The following is a 16,316-nucleotide window of genomic DNA, read 5'->3' on the forward strand; positions in this document are numbered from 1 at the left end:
TCAAACTTTAAAATGTTCATCTTACTGTGAACAATGTTTGCCTGAAAACAAATCTTTGAAATGTTTCATAGGTTTAGAAATGGACTCCTTTAAAAGTTTTGGCACCTCAAACAACGCTTTCACCTAGAAACTCCATTCACACTTTTTATAATTCATCTTACTGTGGACACAAAATGTACTTAATTTTACGTTCCAGCACTGCCAGCAGCAAAGCGCGGTATTTCCTGCTTTGAGCAGGGCACAGCGAGCCTGGGGAATGTTAAGTATTCTTCTGCTGCGCCTGCACAGTGACATTGTCTTGTCCTCTCTCTCTCTTTCATCTGTATTCTGGACATCAGTGATTCTCAAACCTTTTGCATTTCAAGGAGGATATCGTCTCTGTCGGATGGAAACCTTATACTGTATGTCCAAAACTGTTACTTTTCAAACAGCAAAAATTGCAGATCGACAAGCTCAAAACGAGCTTGCGGATCTGCTACTCTTGATGCTTAAATGCAACGATATGCATTATTCGGCCACAGACCCCTATTTGATGCAATCTTTATCTCTGTAACCCGAATTTACGCTGTAAAATCCACGGTGTTCATTTAACTCCAAGAATGTACGAATGGAACCAAATGGACCCGTCAAGTGTCGACCTGGTACACTCTCAGAGTTACATCTTGGTACGGTAAACACAACGCTCGCCCCAAAACACACTCGCCCCCAGCGGTTCTCTTATTCGTTTTTACTGAGGTTAAGGTTAGGAATAAGTTTAAGTTTAGGCATAGTTTTACTGAGGTTAAGTTTAGGAGTATGACCGTTCTTGTATTCCCTTTGTACACTCTCAGAGTTACAGACCCGTAAGAATCTGTTGGGTTAAGAACTAGCAACCATTTTGCCGTGGGACCCCCTGGAACCCACTCAATGACAATCACCCTGTCAGGGTTTATTTCTCAACAATGACCTGCTCATCATTCATTATCCCTTGTCATATATGTACAGTATGTGGTGGAACAATAATTGCAATAATTGTTTAAGCAATGTGGTTTAAAAGAAAAACAACAATACAAAATGATTTTGCAATTCATTTACTAATATTCATTTTCTAAATATAATAACGTGACACCACAATTACCCCCAAAAAATGAAGTGTAACCAAAGTCAATCCAGTCATTTTACAAATTAGCTTTCAAAGGCAAACTATATATTTGTGTAAAAAGCAAAAACAAAAAAAGGCTACAGAACTGATGAGAGAAATGAAAGTAATGAAAATAGTGAACAATCAAATGTATAAACACAACCATTACTAGGCCCATACAGTACATACAGTCTCGGTAGCCAGCAAACTGAACATTTCATTACACGCACGACTGACAGAATGACAGAGGCCTTTGCACCCGAAATAGCCGAATCTACAATTGCCGATCTTGTGGATCGACAATTTTGGGTGCGAGGCACCGGCACGTTAACAGAGTAGAAGTCATGCCCATCACAGTGTACAGAACTCGGGTCGGAATCCTCTAATCCAGATGTTGGAGACAGCAGAATGTTCGATGGTCATTCACCACATTCCAGGGGAAGCGTCCATTCAGTTCAACTAAAAGGGGGAGGGGGGGGGCAGTTTTGATGTCGCGGCCCGGGCAGGGCAGACAGACAGGATGCCGTTGCGTCCGCATTTCCAGTCGTCACGCTAAAGAGCAGAGCGGAGCCGAGCCGAAAAGAGCGGATCTACAAGCTCACGTCGTACGGCCTGCTTCCTTGTAGGCGCCGAATATACAGCGAGCGAGGCGGCAAACGGCAGAGCAGAGCAGAGCCGAAAAAGAGCGGACATCTACAATCTCATGCGACGCGTCGTTTGGCCTTGCATGCGACCGTTACGGCTTGATCGGCTATATCCGGCACCCATACGCGAGCCAGGCCATACAACTGGAGCTTGTAGATCCGCTAATAATCTCGCCCACGTGACACTGTGGTAAAGATGGGGGGGACGGGGGGGGGCTATAAATCTGGCTTGGTACGGTCCCGGTGCCCCCCTCTCGTGACCTCCTCACCATTTGGCCTTCTTCTCCTTCATGATCCTCTTGCTCTCCTCCCGCCTCCGCTTGTTGACGGGGTTGCGAGGATCGTGGATCTCGAACGTGTCCTCGTCCGGCACGGCGGCGTCTTTGACTTTCCTGCTTTGTTCGTCAAACTGCAGCACGTGGGACATCCTACATCAAGGCAGAAATGCACAGAGAGAGAGAGAGAGAGAGTGAGTTCAAAGAACAGCGATAGCACCGTTTCTAGACCACTAAATCACTGCTGCTCTCTCTGATCTGGCTCCTACTTGCAGGCGAGGGTTCGGCCTTTGAAAGATGCAATCTGTAACCGTAACCACTTAACCCATTGAGACCTGAAGCCGATTCTACATGTCTCCTAAATCTCAACTTTTCTGAAAAAAACCTATGTTTCTATATCAGTGGTGCTCAATCTTTTTCATGTCAAGGACCCCCAAAATGATATGTATTTGGCCGCGGACCCCCATCAAAATATTTTGTTCCAGGAACCCCCAGAAGCAAAGATTTGAGTTAAAAATGTTCGCTTTAAATATATATATATATTCAAAGATTTGCACACATTTTCACGATTTTTCAAAAATAGCAGATCTACAAGCTCATAGTGCGGCACTCGGTGCCGCGCTATGAGCTTGTATATCTGCTATTTTTGAATAGCCCAAAGTGTAAAATAATGCTTTTTTTAGCTCAAATCTAAAAATGACACAGTTCCAGGTCTTAATGGGTTAAAACCCCAGCATCCGTATTCTTGGGGAGCCCTTCCTTCGCAGACAAATAGCAGATGAGAATAGCTTAACCCATTAAGACCCGAGGGCCGATTCTACTAAATGCCTTCTAAACCAGTAGTTCTCAAACTTTTTCGTGCCAATGACCTCCAAATTGTTAAATATATTTGAATTTGAAAATGGCTGAGAATCACCGGTTTAAACAACATTAGGAAGCGAGCCCAAATAAGCAACTACACTTTAGAAACAAGCCCCCAAAAAACGCAACCCGCAACTACCGATATTCACAAGCGACTTCACAGAAAAACAAGCCCAAAGTCGCTTATAATAAGCGGACATGGCAACCCTGGCCCAAAGCCATCATATGGAGGTCCCTGATGTCAGCGCAAATCTGTGTTGTTTGATTGATTGATTGAATACTTGATTAATCAGAAATGTAAACAGCATGGACGTACGGTAAAACACTTGGACTAAAAGGATAACACAAAAAAAGTCCTGGGGACTTGTTGTTTCCATCATGGTCCTATTTTTCAATTCATCAACAGAGCATAGAGTATTAACACATGAATACATGTCATCAACAAAGTAAATGACAAGTAAATATTCCTTTATTTTTTTGTTTCCTACATTTTAGTTTTTTATTATTATTCAAAAAAGAAAAGTAAACATTTTCATAAATAAAGAATGTTTACATTTTTAATCTACAAGCTCACAACATAAGGATGAATGGATGTGCTGTGGGATTGTAGATCTGCTATTTTCACTAGTGTGGGTCCCGGGAGACATAATGTACCAGGAGGTCCCCAGCAAATGTGTTAATATAGCGTCACAATCACTTTAACCCCTTTAACCATATTTTATACTTTGGCTATTCAAAAATAGCAGATATACAAGCTCATTGCGAGCTTGTAGATCAGCTATTTTTGACTGATAGTTAGGAAACAAACACATCCTTTCAGGTCGGTAACTCTGAGAGTGTTACAAACGGAACCAATTGGACCCGTAAGGTTCTGTTTGTAACACTCTCAGAGTTAAATGAACACTGAGGATTCTACACTGTATAATGGGGTACTACCAGCGATTTCTTTTTAAATGGTCTCAAATGGGGGGGGCGGGTGGGGGGTGCGTGGCCTAACGCATATCAAACTGCGGGTCCTTTAAATCGGTGGTTCTCAAACTTTTTCATGTCAAGGACCCCCAAATTGACACTTATTAGCCCGCGGACCCCCATTTGAAAAGATAAGCCAGGGACCCCCATAAGAGAATATTTTTACGGCTCTAGCAGTGATTCTCAACCATTTTAATTTCAAGGACCCCCCCAGTTTGACCTGCATTAGGCTGCGGACACCGATTTAATGGCATTTCTATCTCGGACCCCAATTCATATTGTAAAATCAATGTTAATTTAGTGTACAAATGGAACCAATTCCATTTGTACACTCTCAGAGTTACAGACCCATAAGGGTCCATTTGGTTCCTATCCATCATTTAGCTGGGGACCCCCTGGAACCCCCTCAAGTACCCCTGGGGGTCCCCGGACCCCACTTTGAGAGCCAATGCTTTAATTTAAGAAGTTCGAGAACCCCTCTGTTATGGCGTCAGTCCACCTCCGAGTGTGTTTACGTATGTGTGTATGTGCGCGTAACGCAATGTGTACGTGAACGCGAACGCGTGTAAAAAGTATGCCTGTGTGGTGGCGCTCGCTGCATACTCTCGGTACGCGTGTTCGTTTGAAATCGGCAGGAGTCGTGACAGCTCATCTAGAATGTCATGGCTAGACTCTGGCAGACCCTGAGGAGTCCTGCCGTGCAAGCGGGGACGCCGGGGATAATTTGTCTAGCAGTCGTGGTGATGACAGCCCGCCCGCCGGCCCACACTGCCCAGACATAGGGCCCGGGATGATGGGACGCACCGTTTCCCAAACAGTGGGACGCGGACCCGCGTTTGGGTCGCAGACTCATGTCTATGGGTCGCGAGTAAATATCCCCTTTTTTTGGTTTCCTACATACAAAAAAATATATAAAAACGTTTAAACCAAAAAAAGTCTGACCTTCTCATCAAACAATTTGAATATTTAAAAAAACATATTTCATGAATACAATCTAAAAATCTAATACGTTTCCATAAATATATATATAAAAAAACATTTAAGAAGTGAGCTTGTTGATCTGCTATTTTCACTAGCTTGGGTCCCGTACAATTTCAAATTTCTCTTTTGGGCCTTGAGCTAAAACGTTTGGGAACCACTGATGTAGACAGTGGCTAACAAAGTACCCAACCCCAGTACTTGAGTCACAGAACAGATACTCATGGTCAATTTACTCAGCTACATGACAAAGTTGTCAAATTCGTACTGGAGCACTTAGTTAGTGTAGTCAAAAGTAACATATTTGTCTTTGAAATAAACGTAAACAGGATTGGATAAGTATCCAAAAATACAAAATAAATACTCAAGTAAAGTACAGATGCTCAGAAAAGTTACTTAACGGTAGGGTAAGTGATTTTCTTTGGTTAAAATAAGTGTTAAATAGCTCTATATATTGTGTAGTTGTATTCATTGGTATAGAGTGTTTGTTCAGTAACAGGAGTCTCCATGTCTCTCCAGCTCTTTATAAAACAGAAAATCAATTTTCAGGTAAGGATACCAATGTTATCCAATCAGGATAGAGAAATCAATCAGGCTACAGATAAAATAAGTGAAATTGGAAGTGATGACACAAATAAATGAGCAGACACAATTGGAACTGGAACAAAAAATGTAGCTGATAAATTGGTACTCTCCTGATTGGCTGAAATTTTGTCACCTACCTGATTTCTTTTTCTGTTTATTAAAGTGCTGGAGAGACATGGAGACTCCTGTTACTGAACAAACACTCTATAGCAATGATTACTATCACAATATAGTGCTTTAACCTTTGCACAAAAAACATTTTGTTTTAGAGCTAAGGCTCTTAGCAGTTTGTGGGTGCAGTGGCATAAGAAGTACTCCGATTTTTGTACTCAAGTAAAAGTAGCAACGCCACAATTTAGAAATAGTCTGTTACAAGTAAAAGTCCCTGTATTCAAAATTTGACTAGTAAAAAGTACAAAAACATTTGCATCAAAATATAATAAGGTTGTCAACATCTTTCAAAAAATAATATTTTTCAATAGCTGAAGAATAAAATAGGGCTTAATTGAGTATGTTTTGTAATAATAATCCAAAATAACTAAGGTTTTCAAGTAATTGTCGTGGAATAAAAAGTACAAGCTGTGTAGAAGCATAAAGCACTCAAGTCAAGTAAAAGTACCCAAACATTTTACTTACAAGTACAGTACTTGAGTGAATGTACTTTAGTTACCTTCCATCACTGTGTGTGAATATGTGTTGGCAGAGAGAGAGAGAGAGAGAAAAAGCCATTGTTGCCAGATTTTGCGAGAGAAACAGGCAAGAGAAACAGGCAACCAGGTCTATGAAAAAACAAGCCCGAAATAAGCGACTAGGGCAGGTCAGTCAAACTATATAGTCTAATGTTGTTTTAGAGCAGTGGTTCTCAAACATTCATGTCAAGGACCCCCCAAATTAATATGTATTTGGCCACAGACCCCCATCTGAAGATATTTTGGGGCATGGTTCAAAAACATTCCAGATTCCTTTTTTTTCAAGATCTTTTGAAAATAGCCGATGCACGTAGGGTTGACCCAAGCAAGCCCAAATAAGCAAACACTTTAGAAACAAGCCCCCCCCCCCCAAAAAAACCTGCAACTTCCAATATTTACACTCGACTTTACAGGAAAACAAAGCCCCAAAGTCGCTGATCGTCTCTGTCGGGTGGAAACCTCATACGTCCAAAACTGTTGGATTGAAATTCAAAAGTAGCAGATCTACAAGCTCGAAACGCGTCGCTTCGCGCCGCGTTTCGAGCTTGTGGATCTGCTACTTTTGATGCTTTTGTGTGACGCAGTGCTGTGATCAATTAGGGTGTTAATTCACGGGGGGGGGGAACACAAAAAGTTCAGACATGGAGATAAGAGGTTTCTGCCCGACGACAACACCGTTATAATAAGCGGACTTGGCAACACCGGCGAGAGAGCCAGAGAGAGAAAGAGAGAGCGAGAGAGAGAGGTGGGGAGTGAGTGAGTGAGTGGGGGAGTGGGGGGAGTGTGTGTGTGTGTGAGTGCGCGTGTGTGTGTGTGTGTGTGTGTGTGTGTGTGTGTCTGTGTGTGTGTGTGTGTGTGTGTGTGTGTGTGTGTGTGTGTGTGTGTGTGTGTGTGTGTGTGTGTGTGTGTGTGTGTGTGTGTGTGTGTGTGTGTGTGTGTGTGTGTGTGTGTGTGTGTGTGTGTGTGTGTGTGCGTGCGCGTGCGTGCGCGTGTCCGTTTGTAGACACAGACACAGATGGAATAGTTTACAGTGCTCCTGGCCCAGACTTGACTTCCAGTGTCTGACCTGTTGTAACCCACATTCTGTTCACACAAATGGCTCCTAGTCCTAGAGTGGCACACGCACACACACACACACACACACACACACACACACACACACACACACACACACACACACACACACACACACACACACACACTTCCAACTGCTGTTTTTCTAGGACTGCTATGCTACTGCCCCCCCCCCCCCTACCCTCCCCTCCCCCCCCAGTGTGGCGAGCTGTCCGCGGCTGGGGGAGCAGTCGTTGAAGAAGACGTACTTCGATACATATTTTTTTTTAACTTACGTAAGAGTAGCGCTGCCGCAATATAGAAACGGTCCGTTTACGAGTTAAAGGCCTGTACTGTATGTACTGTATGTATATACGACATTTTTACTTGGACTGAAAGAACAAAACGATTGCCGTCAAAATACGCGTACAGTAGAAGAGTAAAAGTGGTCGACCCTTTTAAAAATGTGTCAAACTTATTCCGAAATCATTATTCCGATCTACAAGGGGATCTACAAGGGGATCTACAAGGGGAGCTTGTGGATCGCCTTCTTCTTTTCTTCAAATAACCAAATAACAAAGGGCTTAATTGGTTATTATACGTTTGTAATAATAACTGTAACTAGTAACTATAGCTTAGTTTTCATAAAATTGTGGAGTGGAGTGAAAAAAACACAATTTATGCGTGGTATAGATTAACGAAAAAAATGAAATACTCAAGTACAGTAAAAAGTACCTCAAAATGACATTACCCCAAAGTAGTACAGTACTTGAGTAAATATACTTAATTACTTTGCACCACTGTAGGGCAGGAGGCCTGGCAGGGCCTGCCAAGGGCTCTCTCAAACTCATTACCCCGCCCCCCCCCCCCCACACACACACACACACAGACTAGACTACTTCAAGGGGGCTCCTGGAGACTAATAGCAACTACAGGTTTTGTTATTCCAAATCTCTCTCTCACACACATACACACACGCACACGCACACGCACACACACACACACACACACACACACACACACACACACACACACACACACACACACACACACACAGAGACACTTCGCTCACATTCAAACACATGGTATTCATTTCAAGTGCCAGCTCCATATATTTAGGTTTCGGAGAGACTTTGAGATCTTTGGTGAAAAACAAGAATATGAGAGGAAAACACCGCGTCAGGCCTGATTTCCTGATGGCCGATCTGGGCCGGTTTTGGGCAGGAATCCCATCTTGACACACGCCGTACACACACAACTTGAACTTTCACACACATTATTTTATTTTTTTTGCGGGCAAAAACAGTTAAGCCTAGTTCGTGCTTAAACGAAGCCTCGCGTGGAAATAGATCGGAGTGACATCGCGATGCGTTTGTGAGCTTGTGAGATCTGCTATTTCTGGTGCACAGGGGGTCCTCAGCTCAAGTAGTTAATCCATTAAGACCTAAGGCCGCTTCTAAAAAAATCTAAATCCTAACAGTTTTTCGGAAAAAAAATATGAAAAAATCATTTTCACTATTTCTCAAAAATAGCAGATCTACAAGCTCGTAGTGCCGCGCTATGAGCTTGTAGATCTGCTATTTTGAATAGCCAAATAAATCTAAAAATGACACAGATGCGTTCCAGGTCTTAATGGGCATAGCATCACAATAATTTCAACCACTTTATCCATTTACATGTTGGCTATTCAAAAACGGCAGATCTGCAAGCTTTGTATATCAGCTATTTTTGAAAACATTTGAAAGCATAAATCAGGCTTTATCTGCATTCATATGAATCTGGTGAACTAACTGCTGCACCTACTGTATCACTATTAGCGAGAGGCTTTATTATCTTTCATCAGTGCATGAACTCATTTAAAATACTCTATTGAACACATTGCTAAATTAACATGGATTGAATCACACAAAATGTCAAGGACCCCCAATTTGATACTCATTATTAGACCATGGACCCCCCCCCCAATTGATCAAGATTTAAAGATTTAAATCTCTGGCACCCTAAATATACACTGTATAAATACAGTGTTCATATATGTAACTCTGAGAGTGTACAAATGGAACCAAATGGACCCGGCTACAGGGTCCTTTTGGACGGACTCGACACTGTAGAACCACTAATAATCTAGCAGGTGTAGGGTAAATGTTGCATAAATTAGCTTAGGCTTTAGCGAGTGAAACCAATGAACCGCTGGGCAGTGTTGCCATGTCTGGGCTCGTTTTTAGTCTAGTTTACTGTAGTTGCTTGCTTCAAAAAAAATGTCAATGATTGTTTAAACCAGCCGGTGGTTCTCAGACATTTTTCATGTCAAGGACCCCCAAATTAATATTTATTTGAAAAGATTTTACCCCGTACAAGATTTGCGTTAAAATGTTTCAAAAGTATTCAAAATATGAAACTTCTTTGGGGGAAAATAGCAAATCTACAAGCTTACAACATCGCAAGGCGTTGTGAGCTTGTAGATCTTCTATTTTCAAATAGCTGATTTATATGTAGGTTTAAAGTGCTCATGTAGCCTTGTCGCTTCTTTTGTTCTTGTTTTCATATATCTGGTCGCTTATTTCTCTCGCAAAATCTGGCAACACTGCTACTGGGCCATTTGAAGTGGTTATTTCTGAAGTTCTGTCATGGCTTGTAAGGCTGTAATGACTTCCTTGTTTACACTGTTAATTGCCTTTTATTGGAGGCAGATGGCAGTGGAGGAAAGTAACTAAGTACATTTACTCAAGTACTGCACTTGAGCATAATTCTGAGGAGCTTATGTATGTAAATGTACAATTTTCAACACATATTGTACTGTTTACTCCACTACAAGTTACTTTGCAGATTTAGATTATTATAACAAAACACTCGGCACTATGAGCTTGTATATCTGCTATTTTTGAATAGCCAAAGAAATCTAAAATGACACAGACGCGTTCCCGGATTGAATGGGTTAAAATGACTAGCCGCCCCGCCCCCTGCCCAGCGTTTCCTGTCTCTCTACACACCAGTACTTCTCATTTTGTGAGCTTGCAGATCTGCTGTTTTTAAATAGCCACGGTAACACATTTTGCTGCCGTCCCCCTAGAACCCCAGAACCACTTCTCCACACTCTCCTATCTAAATAAAGCATGAAAAAGCCACGCACGCTCACTCACACACACACACACACACACACACACACACACACACACACACACACACACACACACACACACACACACACACACACACACACACACACACACACACACACACACACACACACACACACACACACACACACACACACACACACACACACTCTCACTCACTCACTCACTCACTCACTCACTCACTCACTCACTCACTCACTCACTCACTCACTCACTCACTCACTCTCACTCACTCACTCACTCACTCACTCACTCACTCACTCACTCACTCACTCACTCACTCACTCACTCACTCACTCACTCACTCACTCACTCACTCACTCACTCACTCACTCACTCACTCACTCACTCACTCACTCACTCACTCTCACACACACACACACACACACACACACACACACACACACACACACACACACACACACACACACACACACTCACTCACTCACTCACTCACTCACTCACTCACTCACTCACTCACTCACTCACTCACTCACTCACTCACTCACTCACTCACTCACTCACTCACACACACACACACACACACACACACATTTTCTTTTTATGTACACCCAGTGTGACAAACTAAAGTAAAATGCAGTAAACAAAAAAAATAATAATTACATAAATCTAAGTCTGACATGAGTCCATATATATCTATATCCATCATCAATGTGTGTCATTTGTCTTTCACAAACAGAAATAAACAAAGCAAAATATACTACTAGTAATCATGTTAAATTATAATAGTGATAATACTAGGGATATAAATGATGATATCTTAAACATATGTGTTGAGAACAGATAGTTGTCTCTATCTTTATGTCAGTTCCTAAGATCTACCTTTTTACCTATTGTTTTATTGACTTACAGTACATTTGGAATGGTTCGAGACCACAGCTTGCGCTCCCGATATGGAATCGATGCTGGGTCTCATTAGTCATTCCCCAACTTCACCCCATAATTTGCCCATCTACTCGATCTTCTATTAAACTCAGGCTCATCACTAGTTCCTAGTTACTTGCTTTAGGGCTGCAGCTCTAAGGATTCGATATTTATTTATCTATTTCTTGCGTTAGCTCTAACGGTGATTTTCCCAGAATAAAACTGACAGGGCTGAGTGATTTTTTTCAAATAAAAAATCTTCATCATTTCTTCTGTAATTGACTGCCAAAATGAGTTTAAAATGGGGCAAAAGAAGAAAATGTGCGAGTGGTTTGCCCTTATCTCGCCACATTTTCTCCAGCATTCCGATGTGGCAGATTTATTAATTTTGGAGAGTACATTTGGTGTAATAAAAAATCTAGAGTGTGGTTTCCATGCAAATTCTCTCCAGTATTTGGAGTTTGTTGTTTTATGAATTTCTCTGCATATTTATTTCCATTCATCTTCATTCATTTGGTCTCCTATTCCAGCCTTCCATTTGAATAGTATGCTATCATGGTACTATTCTGGAGGATTTTATCTATTTTTGACAGGGTATTTTTTAGGTACTGTCATTAGCTAAGGGGTCTTTGGCCTGAAAAACGTTGAAGACCCCTGATATACGGTTTAAAGGAATAGTTGACTTATTTTCTATCAATTACACTACCAGTACCCATATTTTTTTGTCACATTCATAAGCCAATAATTCGACGACCGGGTGGCCGCTCAGTAGGAGATCCAATTGAGTCTCCTACGCCTAGGGTCATCAAATTATTGGCTTAGGAATGCGACAAAAACAAAAACATCATGGGGTGTGTAATTGATAGAAAATAAGTCATTTTTTTGGGGGGGTGAACTACTCCTTTAAGTGGTTAAGACAAATGTCTGGCTCCACAATCACAGCTGATAACAGTGAAGTTTGTGAGAGCTGGAGCCTCAGATCAACGTACCATCCCCTGTCGTCGTCCTCTTGCAGCTCCTCAACCGGATCCTCCTCGGCGGTCTCCGTATCAGTGATGGCTGAGGACAGCTTGGACTTGAAACGATCCAGCAGCGCCATGGTCTGAACCGGTCAACAGGAAAACATCATTAACCCTCTGAGGCGATTCTTTAAAAAAAAATCTAAATCCTAACAATTTTTCGGAAAAAAATATTTGAAAAAAGAAATCACGATTTTTCAAAAATAGCAGATATACAAGCTCATAGCGCGGCACTCGGTGCCGCGCTATGAGCTTGTATATCTGCTATTTTTGAATAGCCAAAGAAATCTAATGTGACACAGATGCGTTCCAGGTCTTAATGGGTTAACGTCGTAGTGAAATGGCATCGTCAAGGACCCCCAAAGTTATATGTCTTTGGCCACCGACCCCATCAAAATATGTTGTTCCAGGGACTCCCCAGAAGCAAAGATTTGAGCTAAAGAAATTGTTTGAAAAATTAAAAAATATATGCATTCAAAGATTTGCGCAAATGTTCAAGATTTTTCAGAAATAGCAGATCTACAAGCTCGTAGCTATGAGCTTGTAGATCTGCTATTTTTGAAGAGCCAAAGTATAAAAGAATGGTTATAGCTCAAATCTAAATGGCATGGTCGTTGTATTTTGAAGTTTCAGTCTGAAACGGCCTCGCAAACCAATCAGAAGGTCCCATCCCTTCAGGCTATGGAACGCCGGGATCTCACTCACTGCAGCTGAGGGCTAGGGTTTTCGCTGTGCAACATGCTTCCATAGAAGACATGCTGACTTCTATGGAATCCGAATGACTGAAATCAGTCGTGGCGACTGAGAACTTTAGTCCATGCATTATATGTAAAATTTTATATTCTTATTTATTTTTTACGTCACATTTATTTTCCTCTGCACGAGTCACGACACCATCGTACTGCAAAGTATAAATCAGGCTCATGTGGTTGAAGAATCCCTTTGTGCTAGAAAGAGACCACCAGTACCTCACAAGCAAATAATGTAAGTCCTTGGCCTAGGTGTACTAGCGCGACAGCGGTTCGAGTCCCGATCTCGACGGCCTTTGCTGCGTGTACCATGTGCACGAAACACCGAAGCCCGTTTTTCGCTTTCCCCAAATGTCAGCTGTTTTATTAGCGTTTGTGTGTTTGCTGGCTCCCGGGTTGCCAAATCATGTGCGTCAAACAAGCGCCGGTGTCTAGTCTATAATAAAATGCATAAAAGCCCCCCCCCCCCCGGAAAAAATATAAATTTTTACCTGTTGTTCTCGGGTGGAGCCCTTCTTCAGCTTTTGTTTCTTGAGCTCGTCGTACTTTTTCCGCTCTTCCATATACTCGGCCACAGCGTCGCTGGTGGTTGGCTTCTTCTCATCACCTGCACCCAAGAGACCAGGGTTATTAATAGTTAAGAAAACTAACAAAAATAACGAAAACCGGATATTGGCAAACATTTTATTTAACTGAAATAAATAACACAAAAATGTCCAAGCATTACGCAATCACACAGAGATATTTCACTCTTTCTTATATGGTCTCTGTAGGGTGGAAACCTCATTATGTCCAAAACTGTTACTTTTCAGGATTAGAAATAGATTAAGTAGCAGATCTACAAGTTCAAAACGCGGCGAGCTTGTAGTATGATCAAGTAGGCCAGGGTGTTAATTTACACACAAAAAAACACAAAAAGTTTAAATATGAATTATGAAGATAAGAGGTTTTAGCCCGACAGCAACGACATATAGTGAATAACTTCCCTGAAAGTGATTAACTCATTGAATGCCAATGACGCCTTTTCGTGCCGCGCTGCGTGCTATTTTTGAACAAGTTCGTAAAATCTTCAAAGTGTGAGAACCGCCGACTTAGAAGGCATTTGTAGAGTCGGCCTCAGGTCTTAATGAGTTAAGTCATGATTAAGTAAGTAATTGAGTCAGTAATGATTCAGTAATGAGCGGGTGAATCCACACAGAGACGCTATGTGTGGGACTCTCATGCATCTGGCTGTAGGGAAACCCCAGTGCCGCCCCCAGCCTGTCCACCACCACACTGTCTCAGACCCTTGATGGATGAGCAAATAACAAAAGGGGCGGAACGCGATCAAGAGAGGGGAGAGGAAGAGGGGGGGGGGGGGGAAAGATAAAAGGGAAGAGCGGGACGTTTTTCAAGCTGTGCGTGTCGCTGCCACATAGGATGATGGGAGAGGCACATTATGAAAGGTGAAGAACCGGGGGCAAAAAACAGAGCCGTTTCTTCTCATCTCCTTGACACGCTCGGCATGGAGCTACACTCTGGTGCCAGCTTTCATGTAGATGCAGAGCGGAGAGGTCTCAACCTAGTCACCCCCCTCACTCTGTCTTGATCGTGGAGGGAAAGCCATTATGCATATACCCCCCCGAGAACCTTACGCAATCTATCACGCGTACAGTTCAGCGCTCGGACTGCTCGACCGCCTGTACTCGAGTCAAAGTATGGATACTAGGTACCCTCCTTGGTCTGAGTATTTCTCAGCTAAAAGTAACACGTTGCTCGGTCAAATTTGTCCTCGAGTTAACCCATTTAGACCGGGAACACATTTGTGTCATTTTAGATTTCTTTGGCTATTCAAAAATAGCAAATATACAAGCTACTGTATGAGCTTGTAGATCTGGGGAAAATCGTGAAAATGTGTGTTTTAAAGCGAACTCTGATCTGTGCTTCTGGGGGTCCCTGGAACAACATATTTTGAGATGGGGGTCCGTGGCCAAATACATATAATTTTGGGGGTCCTTGACAAACTATTCCCTAGTGCCAAAAATAGCAGATCTACAAGATCACAACGTGTCGCGGAGCGACATGTTGTGATCTTGTAGTTGGGCTATTTTTGGCGTGCGACGCCATCGTGTGACGGAGAGTAAATGAACCCATTAAAACCGGGAAAGCATCTGTGTATTTTTGAATTTTTGCATTGGATATTCAAAAATAGCAGATATACAAGCTATGCGACCTGCTATTTTTCAACATTTTTGAAAAAAAGTTTGAGAACTACTGATTTAGAAGGCACTTGTAGAATCGGCCTCAGGTCTTAATGGGTTAAGCGAGACGCCACCAGCGTGTTTACGTTTGTGTCTCCATGCGTTAACGTGCTTCTTCTAACCTCCTGGTTCAGACACACAGGGAACATGAAGTCACCGGCTTTAGCAGACATGGTCACTTTTCTTCCACAGCCAACAAAATGTAAAGTCACAATTGGCCCCCGCGGCGGCGGCTTCACCCCGACTAGCCAGGACGACGGCAATTCTGACTGAGTAGACCTACTCGGCGGGACAAAACAAATGATGTAACGCGGGCTGCCAGCACCTGTCGTGTGTTGTCCTGTATGTTTGCCGCGCTGTGAATGTTGTCCTTAAAATGGGCACGTCGTCCAAGAAAGGCTCACTACTGCGACAGGCGAGCCAGGGTTCTGAGTTCATGTACTCTTTATTTCCACGTGCTACTTCAGGGTGTTTTCAAAGACCCAGAGCGGGACCCATAATCACTTGAATCCATTTTTTTTAAAGTTACGAAACTGACTAACTAACTTTTGACATTTCTTAGATTTTTTTTCACCTGGTGTTTTCATCAGGATGGGGGACAATTCTTTTACTTGGCACACACACTCGTGACTGCAACTTTCAACCGAACAGAACATGATAAACATCAATGTCAGCACTCAAAACAAGTGTTATTATTTTAACCGTGGTGAAAACCAGGACAATTTTGGTATAGTGAAATGTTGAAAACCGGAAGAATTTAGCATTTTAGACATATTTGTCGGGACTCGGGGACACCCAACTTGAAACCGGGACAATCCCGGCCAAACCGGGGACGTCTGGTCACCGTATGCTGCTTGCCATGGCTTAGTTATAACAGTACAATAGCCACATGGGAATACTGAGTAAAAAAACTGCAGATACAACAAACATGTGATGACAGACGCCCTGTCTCTCTGTCCCTGAATGTGTGTGTGTGTGTGTGGGGACGGCTGATTTATGGTAGGGTCACCCATCTGCGTCATAAGCTTCGTCGCCAACGCAAGCCGAGGCTTCAGACGCGTCAATTTTCCCATGTTGTTTTGCGGGTTGTGGGCGGTGCCGGCTTGGTGCCG

At 42.5% G+C, this 16,316-nt stretch overlaps 1 protein-coding gene across 2 annotated transcripts in view; it reads right to left on the reverse strand.

Moving 5' to 3' along the window:
* Nucleotides 1–1,054: 1,054 nt before the first annotated feature.
* Nucleotides 1,055–16,316, reverse strand: part of cwc27 (CWC27 spliceosome associated cyclophilin) — a 51,544-nt gene continuing 36,282 nt past the window's right edge. The window contains exons 12-15 of one of the 2 annotated variants that reach the window (XR_014600004.1): nt 13,456–13,571; nt 12,186–12,298; nt 1,812–2,192; nt 1,597–1,710 (exon numbers count right to left, since the gene is read on the reverse strand). Coding sequence is in view for 1 of the 2 variants with exons in the window: in XM_084047348.1 (XP_083903474.1) it covers nt 2,030–2,192; nt 12,186–12,298; nt 13,456–13,571 (392 nt within the window). In the remaining variant the exon portion in view is untranslated. Of the gene's footprint in view, nt 2,193–12,185; nt 12,299–13,455; nt 13,572–16,316 lie in introns of both variants that reach the window. The other variant, XM_084047348.1, reaches the window with a different exon arrangement.

Source organism: Gymnoscopelus microlampas (assembly GCF_963454915.1).
Source record: "Gymnoscopelus microlampas genome assembly, chromosome: 21".
NCBI classification, from domain to species: Eukaryota; Metazoa; Chordata; class Actinopteri; order Myctophiformes; family Myctophidae; genus Gymnoscopelus; species Gymnoscopelus microlampas.